This window comes from Episyrphus balteatus, chromosome 2, assembly GCF_945859705.1.
Source record: "Episyrphus balteatus chromosome 2, idEpiBalt1.1, whole genome shotgun sequence".
Lineage (NCBI taxonomy): Eukaryota > Metazoa > Arthropoda > Insecta > Diptera > Syrphidae > Episyrphus > Episyrphus balteatus.
This window is the reverse complement of record NC_079135.1, coordinates 42,569,995-42,589,580: the sequence shown is the minus strand read 5'-3', so window position 1 is coordinate 42,589,580 and position 19,586 is coordinate 42,569,995. Positions and strand designations below refer to the sequence as shown.

Below are 19,586 nucleotides of genomic sequence, written 5' to 3'. Positions count from 1 at the left end.
CGCTGCTGAAGCGAAACAAAATTTTCCATACAAAATTTCGTTAACGAAATCTTAAACCAAATTAAATTTGTTTTGTCTTTGCTTTAAAACTTATTTTCTGATGTTTTTTTTTTGAATTTTTTGATTTGTACTTTTATTATTTTTTCTTTGTTATAATACCCAATGGTATTTTTCGTTAACATGTTTGCTGTTGACTTTGGAGACTTCAAAACTTTTCGTTTGGCATCAGCAGCGTAATAGGCTAAAATTTCTGTTCTTGTCATTAAATGTGGGCAATATAATGCCAACATTAGAATCTCGTGTAAATGCATGAATAAAAAGAAATTTTTCTTCGATTATGTTGCCATTTCGTTTGTCAAAATATTGGCAACTTTGCCAGTCGTGTAAATCCGGCATTTATCATGTCGCTGCAGAAGTGTCGCGTTTGATTTGGAAGATCCCTTTAATGTGGACGTGCCTATTTAAATCTATTACAATTGAAAATGAATTTTGGCATCACTTATAAATTATTTATAAAAAAACGGTACCGTTATGTAGTTTTTTTTTTATTTTTATAAATAAATTGTACAGTTTGATGATTGGTGATTTTATTTTTCCCACCATAATTCAACTATTTAATAATAAAAACAGACTGGCCTTATAAATAAAATAAAAATAAAAAATAAAATGTCTTCAGTCAAAGCCGAGTTCAATAACTTTCTAGAAACTCCCAAAGTTTGTCCAAATACATCTTTCGAGTCCTTCTATTCTTCATTAAATGATAAAAATTCTTCCAACAATCAAGTTTGTTATAAAAAGAAACAACAAAACTTTGTTACTACTTTATTTTATTTGCAGAAATCAGAAAATTTAATTTGGTGCAATGAATATTCAAATGATATTCTAGCTTCGTTGAAAGAGTCTGAAAAACGTCGTCGTAAAATTGATTACAAGTCCAGACAGACATCACATAGACCTATTCTATTAATGTTAATGGAAATCGCAGCTTCTCGCTTATCATTGAGCCGAACAACACTCCATCTAGGTAAGGAAATTAAATCATATATTTTTTGTCGTTTTATGTGTCTTGGAATAGGTTCTCTTGATGTAATCTGTTCTTCAACTTAACCCTCTACTGCACGCACTATGATCCTATACAATAGAAATTTTTAGTTCCATTTTATACAATTGACCCATTTGCTGAAACGAAACTTAAATTTTTAGGGGCCTATTACACTGGTCTGCAAGGAAATCCTCCTTTTGATTAAACTATACTTTTTTAAAGGATTTTTGTATGCAGAATCCAAATCCGAGGTCAGAATTTTCCTAGCACGTCAATACCAATATTTTGGCCTTGGATAATCTCTTTCAACTAAATTTGTCATAGTTTATGAAAGATCTTGTTTTATTCTTTCAAATTCAGTTTCAATCTTCTCAATATTTCTTTACTTCTCCGAGCTATCTAAATTTAAGTAAGTTTAGTAGATTTGATTACCATAAAGAAACTGATCTTTAAAAATTCATACTTCTTTCTCCCAAAAACTAAAGTATACTTTTCTAATAGATTTTAGTTTGTTGATTTTGAATCCGAATTCAAAAAATTTCTGTCAGCTCTAGTCTCTAAGATACATACATTAGTTTTTTATAAAAAAAAAACTTAATTTTGTGATTCTTTAAAGCGTATAAGTATCTCAAAATCCTGACGTGATAGAATTTTTTTCACTTCGGATTTGTGCTTAACACAGCAAAAACCATAAGAAAAGTATACTTTTGTTCCTAGGAGAACAAATCTGAAGCGTTACAAGGCAATTTATCGAATGGTTTATCACAAATCAGATATTTCTATATAGAAAAATAGTATATAAAATTACAAAATACGTTTTTGTTTTGGTGCATTTTATTATACTTTTCTTAGCATTTTTTGAGATTTTACATTTTCCTTAATTAAGGTATTTTTATTTAAAAAAAAAACTGCAGGATTTCAATATTTTTGCTGTTTTCGTCAATTATAGGTCGTTTCAAATCAAAAGTCCCATGGAAAATTGAGTAAAAATAAAAAAAACTCATTTGCTTACTGGATGAATCATTTAAGAGGCAGCTGAACTTTTTCTAAAATTACGATAAAATAATCTTGATATCCCTATTTTAATTAATTGCTCCGTCTATGAGATTCACTGAATTAGCATTAGAATGCGGAGGCAAGTCTCCCGGGCTTGCATCACTCCATATCCGCGGGCAATACAAAAAAACATACAAATATTTAATTATTTATCATTTGAAGGCAGTTGGAATAACTTTGCCGAAGATATTGTTATAGAACTAGGTGAAGATTGACCAGAAATGTCCAGTTTATATGATAGCAATTCATAACTTAAAATTCTATTCACATCTTTTTATTTGTATAATTGCGCAGTAAATATCTTTTAGGTATTTATTTTTCAATTATTTTGGAGTCGTCACCATAGAAATCATTAATAAACAAATTCAGATTTTTCGTTTGTTTATTTTTTCTCTAGCATTTCTTTCATTCAAACAAGCATGATTTGTTGTTATGTTTGAGTTGATTTGTCGCAATGAGCCAATAAAATTGAGTTTTTTGTTTATTTGTTCTCAATTTTATTGGAGGGAGAAAATAAACTCATGTCGTTTTCGATTGGTTTCACTCGAGGATTCACTCGTTCTGAAATCCAATAAAACGGTTTGAAGCGCTTCCACTCAATTCTGTTATTTTGCGTTTGTGTAAAATTTTAAATGTCAAAAATTTGAATTAATTTTTTTTTCTGGCAAACTAGTGACATGGTATTAAAGTTGTAAAACTATAATTATGAAGACGACGACGAAGGAGATGATGGTAATAAATTATTCCATCGCTTTAATGGATTAATTTCTATTTTTTAATGAATTTCAATTTCAGAAAACAATTAATTCTTGAATTAAAAAAAAACACACTGATTGAGTTTTTTTTTTGGCATTTGAATATTTATGTATTAGTACTTTTTGAGTGGATTCTGATTTGAAATCGAGAAGAGAATTTCTCTTCTCAGAATCGTTCTAGCTGTTATTTTTATGCCAATAAAATGGTTTCAGAAGCCTTCTGAATGCTTCCGGACGCTTCTGGACGTCCAATCGAAAACGACATCAGAGTCAGGACTTTTGATTTGAAACGACCTATAGTATCTTAAAATGTGTGTAAACCTTAATTAATAAATACAAATTTGATGTCATATTATAGATCATGTTATGAGAAATAAGTTGTTTTTCCCGTTTATCGGTCAAAAATAATATTAAAATACCAATTTGCACATGCATGTGCACAGTTAAAGACTACATGTTGTATAAGTTTGAAATTATTTGAACGCTGCGAAAAATTTTAAAAAGTAAAAACCAACTCAAAAATACACCAAAAAAGTAGGTGTTTTTCAAAAATTCATATTTCGAAACGCAGACTTAAAAAAATATCCGTATCAGACCGATCAGACGTTTTTCAAATAGTCAAAAAAAAATTCTCCTACCTATAATCACTACTTTGTCAAAGGTCTACCTCATGTTTTAATTAAAAAAAAAAAAAAAACATTTATAACATGGTTTCAAAATTTTTTTAGAATTTGTTCAATACCACTGTCAGCCTTACAATAAATTAATCTATCGATTAAAAAAACTCAATTCTCTACAACGTCGCGTTTAGAAAATAGCCTTTAAGTCCTTTATTTGTTTTCAACTTTAGGTTATTATCTTTCAAATAAGCTAAAGAAGATTTTTGTATCTCTAATAACACTGGTCAACAAAATTAAACTTTTTTTTTGTTACAGAAACCAAGGTATACTTTTCTATAGGTTTTTGGTGTGCTGATCTCGAATCCGATGTCAGAAAAATTCTATCACATCACGTTTTTGAGATAATCCCGTTAGAAAATTGCAAATGCCGCTTTTTATAAATAAATTTAAAACGGTTTCTAAAAGAGCTAAATTTTTCCGTTGAAATCTTTTAAATATCTCTTTTCTTCTTTGAGAAATCTTAAGTTGAAATAACGTGTTTTGAATATCTCTTGTTTATTTAATTTTAATAGCAAATCTCGAAAAGTTCTTTGCCAATCGCTTTATAAAATAAAAGTCTCACGTTTCAAAATTCCGATACGTGTTTTAAGAGTCCGACAGAAGCTTTTCTGTTAAATTCAGAATCTTAATTGATTTTTAATGAAGATTCTAATATAGAAAATTACAAGCTTTTAAATTAGTGACAAAACAAAACATTTTATCAATATTTCAAGAAAAAATTTTAAAATATTTAGGTAACTCACGTTACATAAATTTGGTAACGCTTTTAGAAAGACTGGAGTTTATCTAATTCAAATAACATTGGATAAACCCCAGTCTAAGATAAACTGGGGTTTAAAACTGACTTTCAATTTTCCCCATTATTGAGTTTATCGTAAACTGATTTTTTACGACAAATCAATACTAATGTTTGATGCTTTTTTTGCGAATATATGACAAAATGAATACTAATTATCTTAGTAACGGTACACGATAGGAAAAATCTGATAACAGATTTAAAAAGACCATATACTTTAACCTATCAATGCATATCCAAAACGCACCGTGCCTTGAATTCCACAGTCATAATTGGAAATAAAGCCCTCAAATTTGAATCTGAATTTGAATCTCCCTAAAAAAAAAATATAACATCTTGTAAACTATTTTCTAGCCGATAAGAAATGAAATTTTTTTCTAGATTTTTGCACTAAACTCTCGCTGCGTGCACTAATGAATTTGAATACTCTTCTCCGTGATTGCGCAAGGAAGAAGAAAACAAAATATATAAAAACATATAAACAAATAACTATTTAAACCAGCAAATTGGTAATAAATAGTGACAGTCCCGCAATCCTAATCCAATCAAAAGCCATTATATCGCTTCTTGTGCAGTAGAGGGTTGTTAACCTATCTTATCAAAATTTAAGTTAGAGCATTTGAAATTTTAGGTGTTTACCTCTTGGATGGATTCATGGACACCTATACAATTTCTCTAGAAAAATTGAATGCATCTGCATTGATGTGTCTCCTTATAGCTGCTAAAATCGAAGAAGCTGATCTCAATATTCCAAAGTTTGCACAATTAAATGATCTTGTTGGTGGAGTCTATTCGAATCAAGATTTCAAAGTAGTTGAGAAAAAGATCATTTCAACTTTCGAATATGATTTCCTTTATCCAACTGCGGCGGCTTTTGTCGAAAGCTATTCCAACCAGTTGATTTCCTATCAAGACTATCTGTGCCATCAAATTCATCGTTCAAATACACGCTCAAGTGTATTTTCAACTTATGATTTAATGATGCAGGACAGCACAGAAGTTCTCTTCAACGTATTGGACATCTCGTTACATGGTTAAAAGAATAATAATATTGTTATTGCTCATTCTTATCCATTTAATCATGCATATATTTCTCCCTTGTCTCTTTCTTCTTAGATAAAAGACTTGTAAATTATACACCCTCGGTAGTGGGTGCAGCTTGTTTGGCTGCAACGCGTTCTATAAAAAAAATTCAGCCGGTCTGGACAGAGAGGCTCATTCAATTGACTGGTTATAATTTTGAGAAAATCGAACCATACGCAGAGGTTTTGGAATTATTGTATTTGTCACATCATGCCCAAAAGCCAGAAAACATTTGCGATAGTCCGGATTCTGGGATCGCTTCCGATCGCAAATCGGACTCAGATTCAGAAGAAGATGATTATGATGTGGTCGAATATCATCCGGCTGTAAAACGGCGTAGGATATTTGAGTAAGAATAAATATGATCATTTCTCCTCCTCTCATTGTAAAATAAGATTTTTTTTTTGTTGTTAAAATTAAAAAAAAAAAGAAAACAAAATTAAAAACAATTTAAATTGTTATGTAAAAGATGCTATTTTTGAAAAATACAAAGTTTATTTATTTTCAAAAACAAATTCTTCTTCCTTTAATTCGATGGTGTTATGATTTCGATGTTAAGGGGATCATAAATATCCCACATTATTATATATTATAAGGTTAACCCAAGTGATTCTCATGTGGAGTTCGACGGTTTCTTCCATTTCTCAGGTCAACTGAATGCTGGTGTATTTGTTTTCTTGCTTGTCCAGTAGTGTGGTCCACGTTATAAGGGAAAAAATTAACCATATAATTCATTACTTCCCCACCCATTATTTTGCTACAGATATCTATACCAACATATGCTGAAAGTTTTAGCTCTCAAAATTAAAAGGAAGAGGGCGCTCATCAGCTTTGAAATATTAGACTTTTGTATCCTTAATATCTGATTATATCGTAATAGGACTTGGCGTGGAGTTGGAATTTGGCTTAAATATGATAAGAACGCATGGCGACAACAAAGTTAATGATTTTCATGTTTCTTTGGTTTTGGGTCATTCATATTTCATTGATTAATTCTGTTTTGTTTTAACTGTAAGCAAAAATTACTTACAGACGAATTTAAATGAACACAAAAAAACTGTGAAAACATCACTTAACTAGTGGGTTTTTATGAAAGAAAAAACATATCATGAAAAACTTTACCACGTCACAACTTAATTCACTTGATAAATAAAAAAAAAAGTTAATTACTAAGCATGACCTGCTAGCTAGAACAGCATCTGAGCAAAAACTTTAAGCCTGTTGAGCGCCCACTTACACTTCACCTAAAAAGGTCTACCTTTCTTTTGCAGTTTTGATGGGGGCAATCGGACTTATCAGGAAATCCATTCCTATCGGAAATTTTGTATTTTAAACATTTAGGGCCAGTTGCTGAATCGAAACTTAAATAATGTATGTTGAACATTAGCTCTTATTCTCTACTTTTCTTCTGCGTAAACTGTTACATAAGGATTTATGTTGAACATAAATGCTAAAGTTTCGATTCAGCAAACGGCTCTTAGGCTTCCACGAATCTTCGTACCTTCTTCTAACTCGATTAAGCCTTGTTACTCCTGCTGTCATTCGTAGCATCTTCATCTAATAAATATCTGTATAAATTAATATCTGTATAAAACTGTACTTTTCTCGAAATTATTGAACTAACGTTTTGTAAGAATTTTTGAACATAGTAAAGTGGGATATTTAATTTTTTCAAAGTTTTCGGATTAAGGAAATTGTTGGTTTCGCGGTAACCACGCTCATTGCAATTCGAAGCGAAACGTACTTAATATTTTTATATTTAACGCGACTTATCCGAAAACTTTTAAAAATTCATGTGTTAACAACCGCGAAAAGTTAAAAAGTTGTACCCTCAGTCTGGATTTACGAACAAAAAAAATATTTTTAATTCCTTCCGTCTTTTTTTAGCCGATTAAAAAAAAATTGTTTAATCGAAAAAATTTTCTTAGTAATTTCGAAAATCAACAAAAGTAACGGTTTGAACTTGAAAAATAAAAAACAAAATAAACTTTGTAAACTGTATGTGATTTTTTTCATAAAGGTTCTTAGGATTTTAATTAAAATATTTCTATGTACTATTACAATTAAATCGTTTTAGATGTATAACAGACATAGAACCGTGTTCTTGTTCTTTCAATTTTTGTGATGAATGATTTTTTTGTACACAAGTTTGAGCAGTTTCTTGAAAGTTTCTTGAAATCTGCTAATGATAGATAGACCGAGAGCCCAGAGCAGATTTTGGGAGTTTTTGGATAACCGAAAATGAGTCATATGTATGTGTAGGTAATAGCGTTCTGATGAAGAATTCGAAAGTCTGGCAGGTTTATTTCACGGCATTCTATGGTTTATGGGGAGTTGAAAAATGCATTTTTTCCGATTTTTGTGTCGAGTATATAACCACTTTAATTCATATAGAGCCGATAGAGGGCGATACCTTGATTGCAAAAAGTTCGGTCCCAGACGTTTTATTCACGGCATTACCCCCGCCAGACGTCCTTGAAGATTCGCGAAATGGCGATTTTCATACAAAAGTCAGAATATTATTTTTTGCAAGATGTATAACCGTCTGGTGGTACCTATTAAAAAATCACCACTACCCATTGATAGAAAATAAATTAGTGCCAGACGTTTTAACCACGGCATTACCCCCGCCAGACGTCTTTGAAGATTCGCGAAATGGCGATTTTCATACAAAAGTCAAAATATTATTTTTTGCAAGATATATAACCGTCTGGTGGTACCTATTAAAAAATCACCACTACCCATTGATAGAAAATAAATTAGTGCCAGACGTTTTAACCACGGCATTACCCCCGCCAGACGTCTTTGAAGATTCGCGAAATGGCGATTTTCATACAAAAGTCAAAATATTATTTTTTGCAAGATATATAACCGTCTGGTGGTACCTTTTAAAAAATCACCACTACCCCCTGATAGAAAATAAATTAGTGCCAGACGTTTTAACCACGGCATTACCCCCGCCAGACGTCCTTGAAGATTCGCGAAATGGCGATTTTCATACAAAAGTCAGAATATTATTTTTTGTAAGATATATAACCGTCTGGTGGTACCTTTTAAAAAATCACCACTACCCATTGATAGAAAATAAATTAGTGCCAGACGTTTTAACCACGGCATTACCCCCGCCAGACGTCTTTGAAGAGTCGCGAAATGGCGATTTTCATACAAAAGTCAGAATATTATTTTTTGTAAGACTGCCTTGAAGAGTCTCGAAATGCTTTATTATAAATCTACTGTTATATATCTTGCAAAAAATAATATTTTGACTTTTGTATGAAAATCGTCATTTCGCGACTCTTCAAGGACGTCTGGTGGGGGTAATGCCGTGATTTAAACGTCTGGCACTAATTTATTTTCTATCAATGGGTAGTGGTGATTTTTTAAAAGGTACCACCAGACGGTTATATATCTTACAAAAAATAATATTCTGACTTTTGTATGAAAATCGCCATTTCGCGAATCTTCAAGGACGTCTGGCGGGGGTAATGCCGTGGTTAAAACGTCTGGCACTAATTTATTTTCTATCAGGGGGTAGTGGTGATTTTTTAAAAGGTACCACCAGACGGTTATGTATCTTACAAAAAATAATATTCTGACATTTGTATGAAAATCGCCATTTCGCGAATCTTCAAGGACGTCTGGCGGGGGTAATGCCGTGGTTAAAACGTCTGGCACTAATTTATTTTCTATCAGGGGGTAGTGGTGATTTTTTAAAAGATACCACCAGACGGTTATATATCTTACAAAAAATAATATTCTGACTTTTGTATGAAAATCGCCATTTCGCGAATCTTCAAGGACGTCTGGCGGGGGTAATGCCGTGATTTAAACGTCTGGCACTAATTTATTTTCTATCAATGGGTAGTGGTGATTTTTTAATAGGTACCACCAGACGGTTATACATCTTGCAAAAAATAATATTCTGACTTTTGTATGAAAATCGCCATTTCGCGAATCTTCAAGGACGTCTGGCGGGGGTAATGCCGTGAATAAAACGTCTGGGACCGAACTTTTTGCAATCAAGGTATCGCCCTCTATCGGCTCTATATGAATTAAAGTGGTTATATACTCGACACAAAAATCGGAAAAAATGCATTTTTCAACTCCCCATAAACCATAGAATGCCGTGAAATAAACCTGCCAGACTTTCGAATTCTTCATCAGGACGCTATTACCTACACATACATATGACCCATTTTCGGTTATCCAAAAACTCCCAAAATCTGCTCTGGGCTCTTAGACTAAGATGGTCAGCACCTTTCGAGTTTCAAAACTGTCGGGAAAAAACTGATTTGTAGTATACTTAAGCTAAGCAGACCTCAATTGTTCCTTTTGGTTGGAATTCTTAGAGCTCACAACTCATTAGGATTTAACATGAGCAGAATGGGCATTGTTTCATCTGACTGAGGACTGATTGGTCTCGGAAAGCTCAATAACTCTGTAGGTGTTGGAAAGCAAATTCTACCCCAGGAAAATGTATGACCCAACTCTAAGAGATTCGCGGGTTGATAGACAGAAGAAAAAGAAAAATTCAAAAATTTTCAAAGTGCAAAAAAAATTATTTTTTAAATTATAAAATGAAGCAACAAAACGAATATATATGAACATTCTCAACAACCGTTCTTCATTTATTTTTGTTTTGCTCTTATCTGACCTAGAGATATGGCCTTCAGAGTTCGTAGGTATATGGTCGCGAAAATGATCAAAGAATTTCTTGTACACTTAAGATGAACTGACAAAAAAATTATTTCTTATTTCCACACCTTAATTGACTCCATAGATTATTCCCAATTTTACCTTTGCTTTTGTTTCTTTTTTCCCCTTTAAATTTCTTTAGTAATGGTCAAAGATATCCTCATCTCAATGTTATTTCTTTTTTGTTGCGGTTTTCCTTCAGCAATACAAAAAAAAAACACTCAATGCAACAAAGTTGCAAATCTCTCGTTTATTGAGTTCCCTACTTTGTTGCAGATGCTGTGAATTGTGACCTCATCAAACCCACAGGATTCCTCTGACTTCTGACATGATTTAAAAATTCCAAAGGAAATCATTACTACCGTAAGTCGTCAATCATTTTTTTTTACGTTTCTTTTTTTTGTCTGATCATTTTATATTCTACGTTTGAAATCAAAAGGTCGCAGAAGATAGTTTTGTAAAATAATATTTATGAAGGTATTTTCTTTTTTAGTTGGAGGTTTGGTTACTGGACTTCCCATCAATATTTTATAATAAACAATTAAATAAATCAGATGTTCAGATCAACTGATCAATCCTTAGATATTATTTTTGTTTTAGTGAGGCGGCTTAGCATCTAAATCGTGCACTTTGTGATAAAAGCATGAAATTTATATCATGGGTATTACTCAATATTAGAGTTATTTTGAGATATTGGGCCACTTTGTATTCCATCCAGGAGCGTAGATACAAGAGATTTTCTGTGTTGCACCCGCATTGTTGCATATCATAGTATAGCTGATGAAACCTTTTTATTAATATAATACATGATTTCGAGGTAATTTTTAACGCCCGATCGAATAAAACCAATAGCAATATGCCGTCATGTAAAAAGTTATTGCACTTTTTATAAATTGTCTTTTACTCAAACAGCAAGATTCAGAATATTACCAAGTACTCCTTGAAAAAAAGTGGTAGGTTGATAAAATTTAGTGTGGACTTTTCTAATACCATAGAAAAAAATAATAAAATATGTCCATCAAAAAATTTCAGATCAAAGGGTGTTTTTTTTAGACAGAAAGAACACTTTTGAAATGGTACCATTGCAGCACATGGAAAATTTTTGCATTTTTTTGAACCGCATATATATTTTATACATCGTATGAGAATCAAAAATAATCAAAAAATGAATTATATTTACCATGGAACATTGAATTTTCATGCAAAACTTAAATTGCTTGCTTTTATTTTTTATTGAATTTTCATACAAATTAATGTTTTGAAGGAGTGAGATGCAAAAGTAAAAGTATGAAAAATAATTGTGCAGTTTGTGATAAAAGGATCAAATTCATAGGATTGTTAGTACAATATGTAACCCTCATTTTAAGATATTGGGCCTTTTAATATTTCACCTATGAGGATGTACATGAGCCATCTAATAATCACAAATTTCACAAAACTTCATTTAAATTGCTTTCTGTGCATCGTTATAAACATCTTTAAAGGTAAAACATTAAGTGGCCCAATATCTTTAAATGAGGGTTATATATTGTACTAACAATCCTATTAATTTGATCCCTTTGTCACAAACTGCACAATTATTTTTCATACTTTTACTTTTGCACCTCAATCCTTCAAAACATTAATTTGTATGAAAATTCAATAAAAAATAAAAGCAAGCAATTTAAGTTTTGCATGAAAATTCAATGTTCCATGGTAAATATAATTCATTTTTTGATTATTTTTGATTCTCATACGATGTATAAAATATATATGCGGTTCAAAAAAATGCAAAAATTTTCCATGTGCTGCAATGGTACCATTTCAAAAGTGTTCTTTCTCTCTAAAAAAAAAACACCCTTTGACCTGAAATTTTTTGATGAACATATTTTATTATTTTTTTCTATGGTATATGAAACCCACACGAAATTTTATCAACCTACCACTTTTTTTCAAGGAGTACTTGATAATATTTTGACTCTTGCTCTTTGAGTAAAAGACAATTCATAAAGAGTCCAATAACTTTTTACATGATGGTCGAGACATTTTGGTATTGATTTTATTCGATCGGGCGTTAGAAAATACCTCGAAATCATGTATCATATTAATACAATATTTCATTGCGTATACTACGATATGCAACAAATCGAGTGCAACACAGAAAAAGTCTTGTATCTACCCTTCCGAATGGAATACAAGGTGGCCCAATATCTCAAAATAACTCTTAAATTGAGTACTACCAACGACGTTAACTTCATGCTTTTATCACAAAGTGCACGATTGAACTCTTTTTTAATGCTAAGCCGCCTCACTATTTCAGATATTTATTAAAAAAATTTAAGTTGTTTGAACAAAATGTTTTCAAATTTAATTAAATTGGTCAATTTGCATATTACAACCATACGCAATCATGTTGGAATACTAGAGCTTTAAAATCGATGTCTTTTCCCAACAAACTCGTACTCAGAATATAGTCCTATTTTGGTTGGAAATATATTTAGAAAAAGTGAGGAAATATTATTAAGGAATTTCTTGTTTTTGTTTCAGGACGTTCACCTAAATTGGTCAATCAATTAAACGTAAAATACTACCAAGAACTTTTACGAAAAAAATTCTATAAGTGATTGCAGTTCTCCGAAAATGCACATGATCAATAAAAATAAAATTCACGACTGGGGTCGCACGTACTTGCTGTTGCAGTTCAAAGCACTTTTATGTTAGTTTACTTGTAGATTTTTAAAAGCCGGCTCTATATAAATTAAAAAATAAATTATATTGGGGAAGAAAAAAAAATTTATTTGACTTTTTTGGAAAAACTAAAAACGCAGTTTTATTGAAATTGCTTTCAATATTACGACTGCAAAGTTTAATCAAAATCGTTAGAGCTGTTTTCGAGTAAATTAGTTAGAATTGAAAAATTTGTATGGGAGGTACACTTTCTAATCGAGATATAAAAAAACAAAAAAAAAAAAAACAACTTTCAGAATGCCATAGAAATCATCCGTACCAAATTTGAAGAAAATCCATCCACCCGTTTAGGCTGTCGAAATGTGTACAGATGGACGCACAGCACAGACGCACGGACGGAATTGCGAGACCCACTTTTTCAGAATTCTCCATCATCGTAATGTTGGTTTTGTTAAAACCTCCTTTTTTTTTCGACACGAAACCAATACTTGTCCTTAGTGCTTAGTACTGAGTTATCAATAAAACGCGGCTTATATTGACAAAATTCTTACATTTTGAAAAGAAAGAGCGTGTTTCTTATTAGTTTTTCTCCACTGTATATTGGACAAGTTTAGGATTCGTAAAAAAATCGAACTCGAGATAAGGTAGCATTTGAATAAAAAAAACATATTTATTGGACCGTTATTAACAGAATTTCCTATATGACCATTTTCTTCATGTCTGACATTCTCTTAAGCGACACATACGATTTCAAAGAACATTTTTGTATAAAAAGGTTTTAGTAACAAAATTAAGAGAAAAAAATAAAAAAAAAAAATAGTTTTGGATTTTTGGGAAAAGTTCATTTTTTCTTTGAAAACGTACCAATGTATGTATGTATATTAAAAAAAAAAAAACTATAAAAAACGGCTCTAACGATTTAAATTTTTTTCTTCGTTATACAAAAAATTAAACCCTTAAAGGGATGTTTTTTGTATCTTTGAACCAATTTTTTTTTATTTTTTAATTTCTTAAAAATATTCTTTTATGAATTTTTAAAAAGTTTTTTTTTTTCTAAGCAACTTTTAGCGTGAGAGCAAGTATGTGTTATGCATTTACTTTGTGTTTATGTACATCGAATCCGCAAGTATAAATACTTTATTACGATAATAATTCGAAAATAATTTATATATTTAATTGCTTAAAAGCCATGCTTTATAATTTTTGTTATAAAATTGTATTTATTTGGTTTTTTTAGTTAACAATAAAGATTTATCGGATCTAATTTAAAATAATTTAATTTAAAAATATTAGGTTCCGTTGCTCCTGTAGTAGATCTCCTAGATGACCTCGACAAAAAGGTGTCTGGTGGTGAGGAAGGTATCTCTGATTCTAATTATTTTTAAGGATCGATGAATATAGGAAATGATCGATGGAATAGTCAGTTTAGAATTACCTTCATTAAAAATATGTAAACAAAAATTCGACTTTTTCAAGATTACAAGTGGATATAATATCTTAAAAAAAAGGTTAAAAATTTTAATCTATACAGTTTTTGCTAGTATACTTTTTAGCTCCGACCAATTGGAAGCGAAATAATTTCAAAAGTGGTCAAAAGGAGAAAGAGTTTTGAGGAGGCCCTGTATAGGACCTTTAATCATAGTAGATAGTTCTGTTGCATGGTGAGGAAGCATGTTTATTGTAGAGCTCTTGATTTCGACCGGGTAATACCCGTCCTCACAAATACCCGGGTACCCGAGTTTTCGGGTATTACTCGAGTACCCGGGTACCCGGGTATTCGGGTACCCGGGTAGTTCGGGTACCCGGGTACCCGGTAGTTTCATGTATTATAATACCCGAGTACCCGGGTACCCGGGTACTCGGGTACAATAAAGCCATTTGTTTGTTTTATTTGGAAGTGTTTGATTTAAGAGTATTAGGGCCATGGGATCTATGATGGGTGGAAAATTTTTTTTTTTTACCAAAAACCAAAATGATTGGTATATTCTAAGCTACAATTTAAGACAATAAACACTAACATTAGGTGTGTTTTTTTGTTTATCTATATAGATTTTGTGCAAAAAAACGACATCGGGATTTTTGAAATCCATGCAAACATTTGGCACCACTGTACATACACTTTGGCAGCTGTCTGTCAAAAAAGTTGCTGTTGTTTTTTTTTGTATTTAACTTCGAAGTGGGAAGGCCATTACATCCATGTTAGATACAAAAAAAAATTTTCACAAGAAAACAAAATCCATTTGTATGGCCATGGCATCCATGTTGGATTCAAAAATTTTTTTTTTTACAAAAAACCAAAAATCATTGGAATATTCTTAGCTACATTTTAAGCCCATAACCATTAACATTAGTTGCGTCGTTCTTGTGGTATAAGCGTTTGAAGGTAGCCACATTGATTTTTTTTCGATTTTGAAAAAATCAAAAGTGGAAACTTTTTTATTTTTATTTCTAAGTTTTCGAAAAAACTGTGGTAATTTTATATATATATTTTTGTTCAACAATCTTATCAGGATCCATTTAAGACTTTGATCTGGAAAATGCATTGCGTATATCTCGAAATATTAACATTTCAATACAACCATGTCAAACAAATTTTTGATTATTTTTTTCTGTGAGAGCTTTTTTCAAACCTCATTTTCTCCGCTTTTTTTTTTATTTAATATTTTGGAAAATTTTTATGGAAATCTATAAAAATCAAAATAAACAAAATGAAAGGTATCTTTGCACACGGCAAGGACCCTTCTCCGGTGGGCATAGTTCGGCCACCCAGAGGAATGGAGACGATGCGGATGTTGCGTCTTTTGATTTTTGCTAGTAAACCAATTTAAAACTCTTTTTGACGACGATTCTTCGCTTTGACTGGAGAACTGTTTTGAGTTTAATTTTTGCCTTCAATCTTATACCTATGGTGTGTTATTTACCGTTTAAAATGCTCAGTATTAACAATTTTCCTAACAAATCCTTTTTTTTTCTTTTGATACCCGAGTACCCGGGTACCCGGGTATTCGGGTAACTAAACAACCGGGTACCCGGGTACCCGAACTACCCGGGTACCCGAATACCCGGGAACCCGGGTACTCGAGTAATACCCGAAAACTCGGGTACCCGGGTACTCGGGCGAGTACTCGGGTATCCGGGTATCAAGAGCTCTAGTTTATTGACGATAGCGGATGAAATTCTTCTTGGTTGCTTTGAGAGGAAGATTCTTTGGGTACTGTTCAGTCCAGTGAGCATTGGGGGAGGAGAAGTTACAACAACCAACTATGAGGGAACATCCATCCAACAGTTTCCTTCATCGGTGTGTACAGATGTTTGAAAACTCAAAGATAAATTACTGCACTGAAAAACTGCCAATGATGTAGTTTTTCATTGCTTCGAAATTTTTTGATCTAAATCTCTAACAAAAACTTATTGATCAGGGGTGGAATCGGCTATTGTGATTTGTGATCGGTGATAATCACAAAAGAACAATTTTCGCAGTCCAAATTTGGTTCTTGGTGACTATCACCTATAGCAAATCACAGTTTTTTTTTGACAGATTTAGATAAAAAATAAATTGATTTTTTTTTTTTAATGGAAAACCTCATGAGTTAACAACTATGGATTAACTAATTTTTTTTTATCTTTTATTTGGACAATCATTTTATTTGATGATAAAAATTAAACTTCCATGAATGTTTCTACACAATCTGGTCTTAAGTATTGTAACTTAAAACAAAAATACCTATAACTGCATCTAGAACATAGTCTTCCAGGAGATGTTCACCGGTAAAATCATCAACAGCCTCTAATGGTAGGTACAACAATAAAAACAAGAACAACAACAACAGAGCAAAAAAAAAAACGTGTTCAACAAAGTGAATTGCCAGCAATCAAATGTCTGAGTGTGCAGTGGTTTGCAGCGTCTAGTCATAGTCTAGACGCTTCCATACCACTGCCATAGAACCACCATATACCTCAACTTGAACGATGGCGGGCGCATTTCGGTTATGCGAAATGTTCCAAAGGGAGGATCAGAATGCCTGTATTGTGTGTGCCTGCCACAATGCTACGCTGTATTCAATCCTTTTTTTGTAAGTCGACGGGTGTTTCGAATTTTGTATGATTTTACAACCCAAAAGAGGACACAGAGCAACAACACACACAGAACAGCATCAGCATCCTGTTGTTATCATTTTCCATTTTCCTCTCTCTCTCTATAGGTACGTATACTTTCTATTTACTGGAAATTTTCGCCGTCAAATAAATGATTCAGTTTGTTATTGGTATATCTTTGTAGTGTGTATATCTTCTTCTGTGTGTAAAATCATGATGAATGCGACTATCATGTTTCGTCGTTGTGGGGGCTGCTATATATTGTCTACCATGGTTTTAGTCGGTCTACTTAAATGCGCTTCAAAAAATTGCTAACAATTATTTTTTTTTGTCAGCCTTTTAGTCTACTACCTAAACATAGTTTTTGGTTGAAAATGAAATATTAATCAAAATAGTGGACGAGAAAAATTCCAAACTATTCATCCCATAGGATATTTATGTAGTTTGAAAAAAAAGTTGATTAATATAATCTCATTTTAAACTGGTTCGTGTAAAAAAAAGTTGTGATATGGTTTCAATTTTCAATAAATAATAAATAAATAGATAATACCTACTAAAGAAATAAATGTTGATTTTTAAATTGAATAATTTATCCAAACTTTAAATCAAAATATATTTCAAAATGATACGAGTACGTATACGCCGTAGTGAACGGATGTTAAAAGCGATATATCTAGGAGTTCACTTTAATAGGCATTGACAGTTTTATATTTTTTAACAATAAAAATGCCTTTTTATATAATGATTGCAGTATTTGATCTTTCTTTTCGAGGTTTGTTAAAAAAAAGAGTTTAGGTATGTGTAAATGTACAGAAGAGTGACCGCAAGAGATCGATTTTCGAAATTTGGTCGGGAGAACCCTATAAAATGTTCAGACTTTGCAGGTTTTTAGGTAACCAAAATTTCAACTCGATTGGATGACGCTAAATGGTGCCGACACTTGTTCAAAGTTCCAAATATCTCTATTTTTTCACTGTTTTGCGAAGAAAATTAGCTCTAGCTCCCAAACTGGTGAAGCTATTTTCACATTTTATAAATTGAATTAAAAGTAGTGTTTTTACACATAATTTAGAGTTTTCAGTAGGTACTGACCGCAAAAAGAGCTGAGGTGCAATCTCTGTTAACAATTAATCTTTCTATGTAGATTGATGTAAGGTATCTGATCGAAATGCTTCTCGTATAATATTAATAACAATAGAAGCACTGGGGCAGAATCCGATTGACTTTGTAGTTTCAAAATCAGTCTTATATACAAAATTAGAAGTTTCACATGCTGTAAAAGTAATCTGCCAAATTCATAGTTCTTGCATAAACTGTGATTTTGTCACAGACATTAGACATTAGCTATGTTTTAATCCTGTTCGTATAGAATTTTGACAAAGTTTATTAGTTCCTTTTTTACTTTATTTTGGTGTGCGCATACAAATTTTTATTTTTGAAATTTGGGAAACCCAACTGCGGATAGCTATGTCAAATAAATACAGCTGATTTGGACCCACCTCTAAAAGAAGCTGCTTCTAACCTTCGTTATAACTTTAGACCAATGGGTTTTGACACCAATTCTTTAAGCAATGGAATGCTGAAAGGAGCTTACAAAATTGTGCAGCAAATGTTGTATAAAGAGTTGCTTTAGCTGTTGCTTATTAACATTTTTTTAACTGATATCCTCGTTTTATATTTTAGAATCTATTTTGCACCTCCTCCTTCCAAAAAGGTGGAGGTTCTCAATTCGTAAGTATTTGTTTTGTTTCTTGAATGTAAGGCTGATTTATGATTTACATAAGAAAAAAATTTAACTATTATGAAATTATTAAATTAAAAAAGTTCAAGTACCTATTTAAATACCATGATTCAATTTCTTTTACGTTTACTTTCATTTTTGCCTGGTAGCGGTCAACTTGCGTGGAATTACCCTTTTGTTTTTCAAATCGAATGAAAACATCGCTTAAAATATCTAGTTTGAAAATTTTTTCCTGATCGCTATAATCGACCCCTTCAGATTAACCGCATTCTACTACCTATAATAACTTTCAAATTAAAAACAAAACATTTTAAGTAATTGAAATACAATTATTTTAATTTTTGTTTAATTTTTCTTTTGCAAAAATAAATAAACAAAAAAATAAATAAATAAGAACAAAAAAACAAAATTTCTGAAAAAAGTCAATGTACCCATTAAATGTGTAATAATCTTTTAAGAACACATCACATACAACTGATTCACACAGTTGAGTTGTATTTTATTTGTCTACAAAAATTGAAAAGTTCAAAGTGATTCATCTCTGAGTCGTAAATACCTTCATACATTTATATTGCAAACGCGGAATCACCCTATAAAAGTCAAGCATATTTATGCAAAACAAAAATCCTAAAATAGAACTTTCGTATGGAAATGGAAAACAATGAGTTTCCCCAAAAGAAATTCGAACAGAAGCCAATTTTCTAAATTTCACAGCCTCCCTGGTGCAGCGCATCATGCGTTTGCTTATAGTGTTATAGTTGTTCATCGTCCTCTTCAAATACGTTGTTGTAGCTATACCGTTATTCTAAAAAAAAAAGATAAACAACGATCTGGCAAAGAAGAAGACTACTGAAAATAGATTGTCGACTCACGTAGACAGCTTGACGCTGCTACAATTCGTCGCCATTCCTGGCGAGACTCTATATCTTCTATAAGTTCTGTATTCAAATTCCCCTTGACTGCATCATCGGTGAAT

At 31.8% G+C, this 19,586-nt stretch overlaps 1 protein-coding gene across 2 annotated transcripts; it reads left to right on the top strand.

Moving 5' to 3' along the window:
- Positions 1–521: 521 nt before the first annotated feature.
- Positions 522–5,927, top strand: LOC129910744 (cyclin-J). 2 transcript variants are annotated; one of them, XM_055988236.1, is made up of 3 exons: positions 522–1,024; positions 4,940–5,362; positions 5,446–5,927. In XM_055988236.1, exons 1-3 carry the CDS (start codon positions 667–669, stop codon positions 5,763–5,765), a joined length of 1,101 nt encoding a protein of 366 aa, XP_055844211.1. In that variant the 5' UTR covers positions 522–666; the 3' UTR covers positions 5,766–5,927. The 2 variants fall into 2 exon arrangements, with proteins under 2 accessions (XP_055844211.1, XP_055844212.1); XM_055988237.1 differs by having other exon boundaries at positions 530–1,024; positions 4,961–5,362.
- The last annotated feature ends 13,659 nt before the right edge of the window (positions 5,928–19,586 follow it).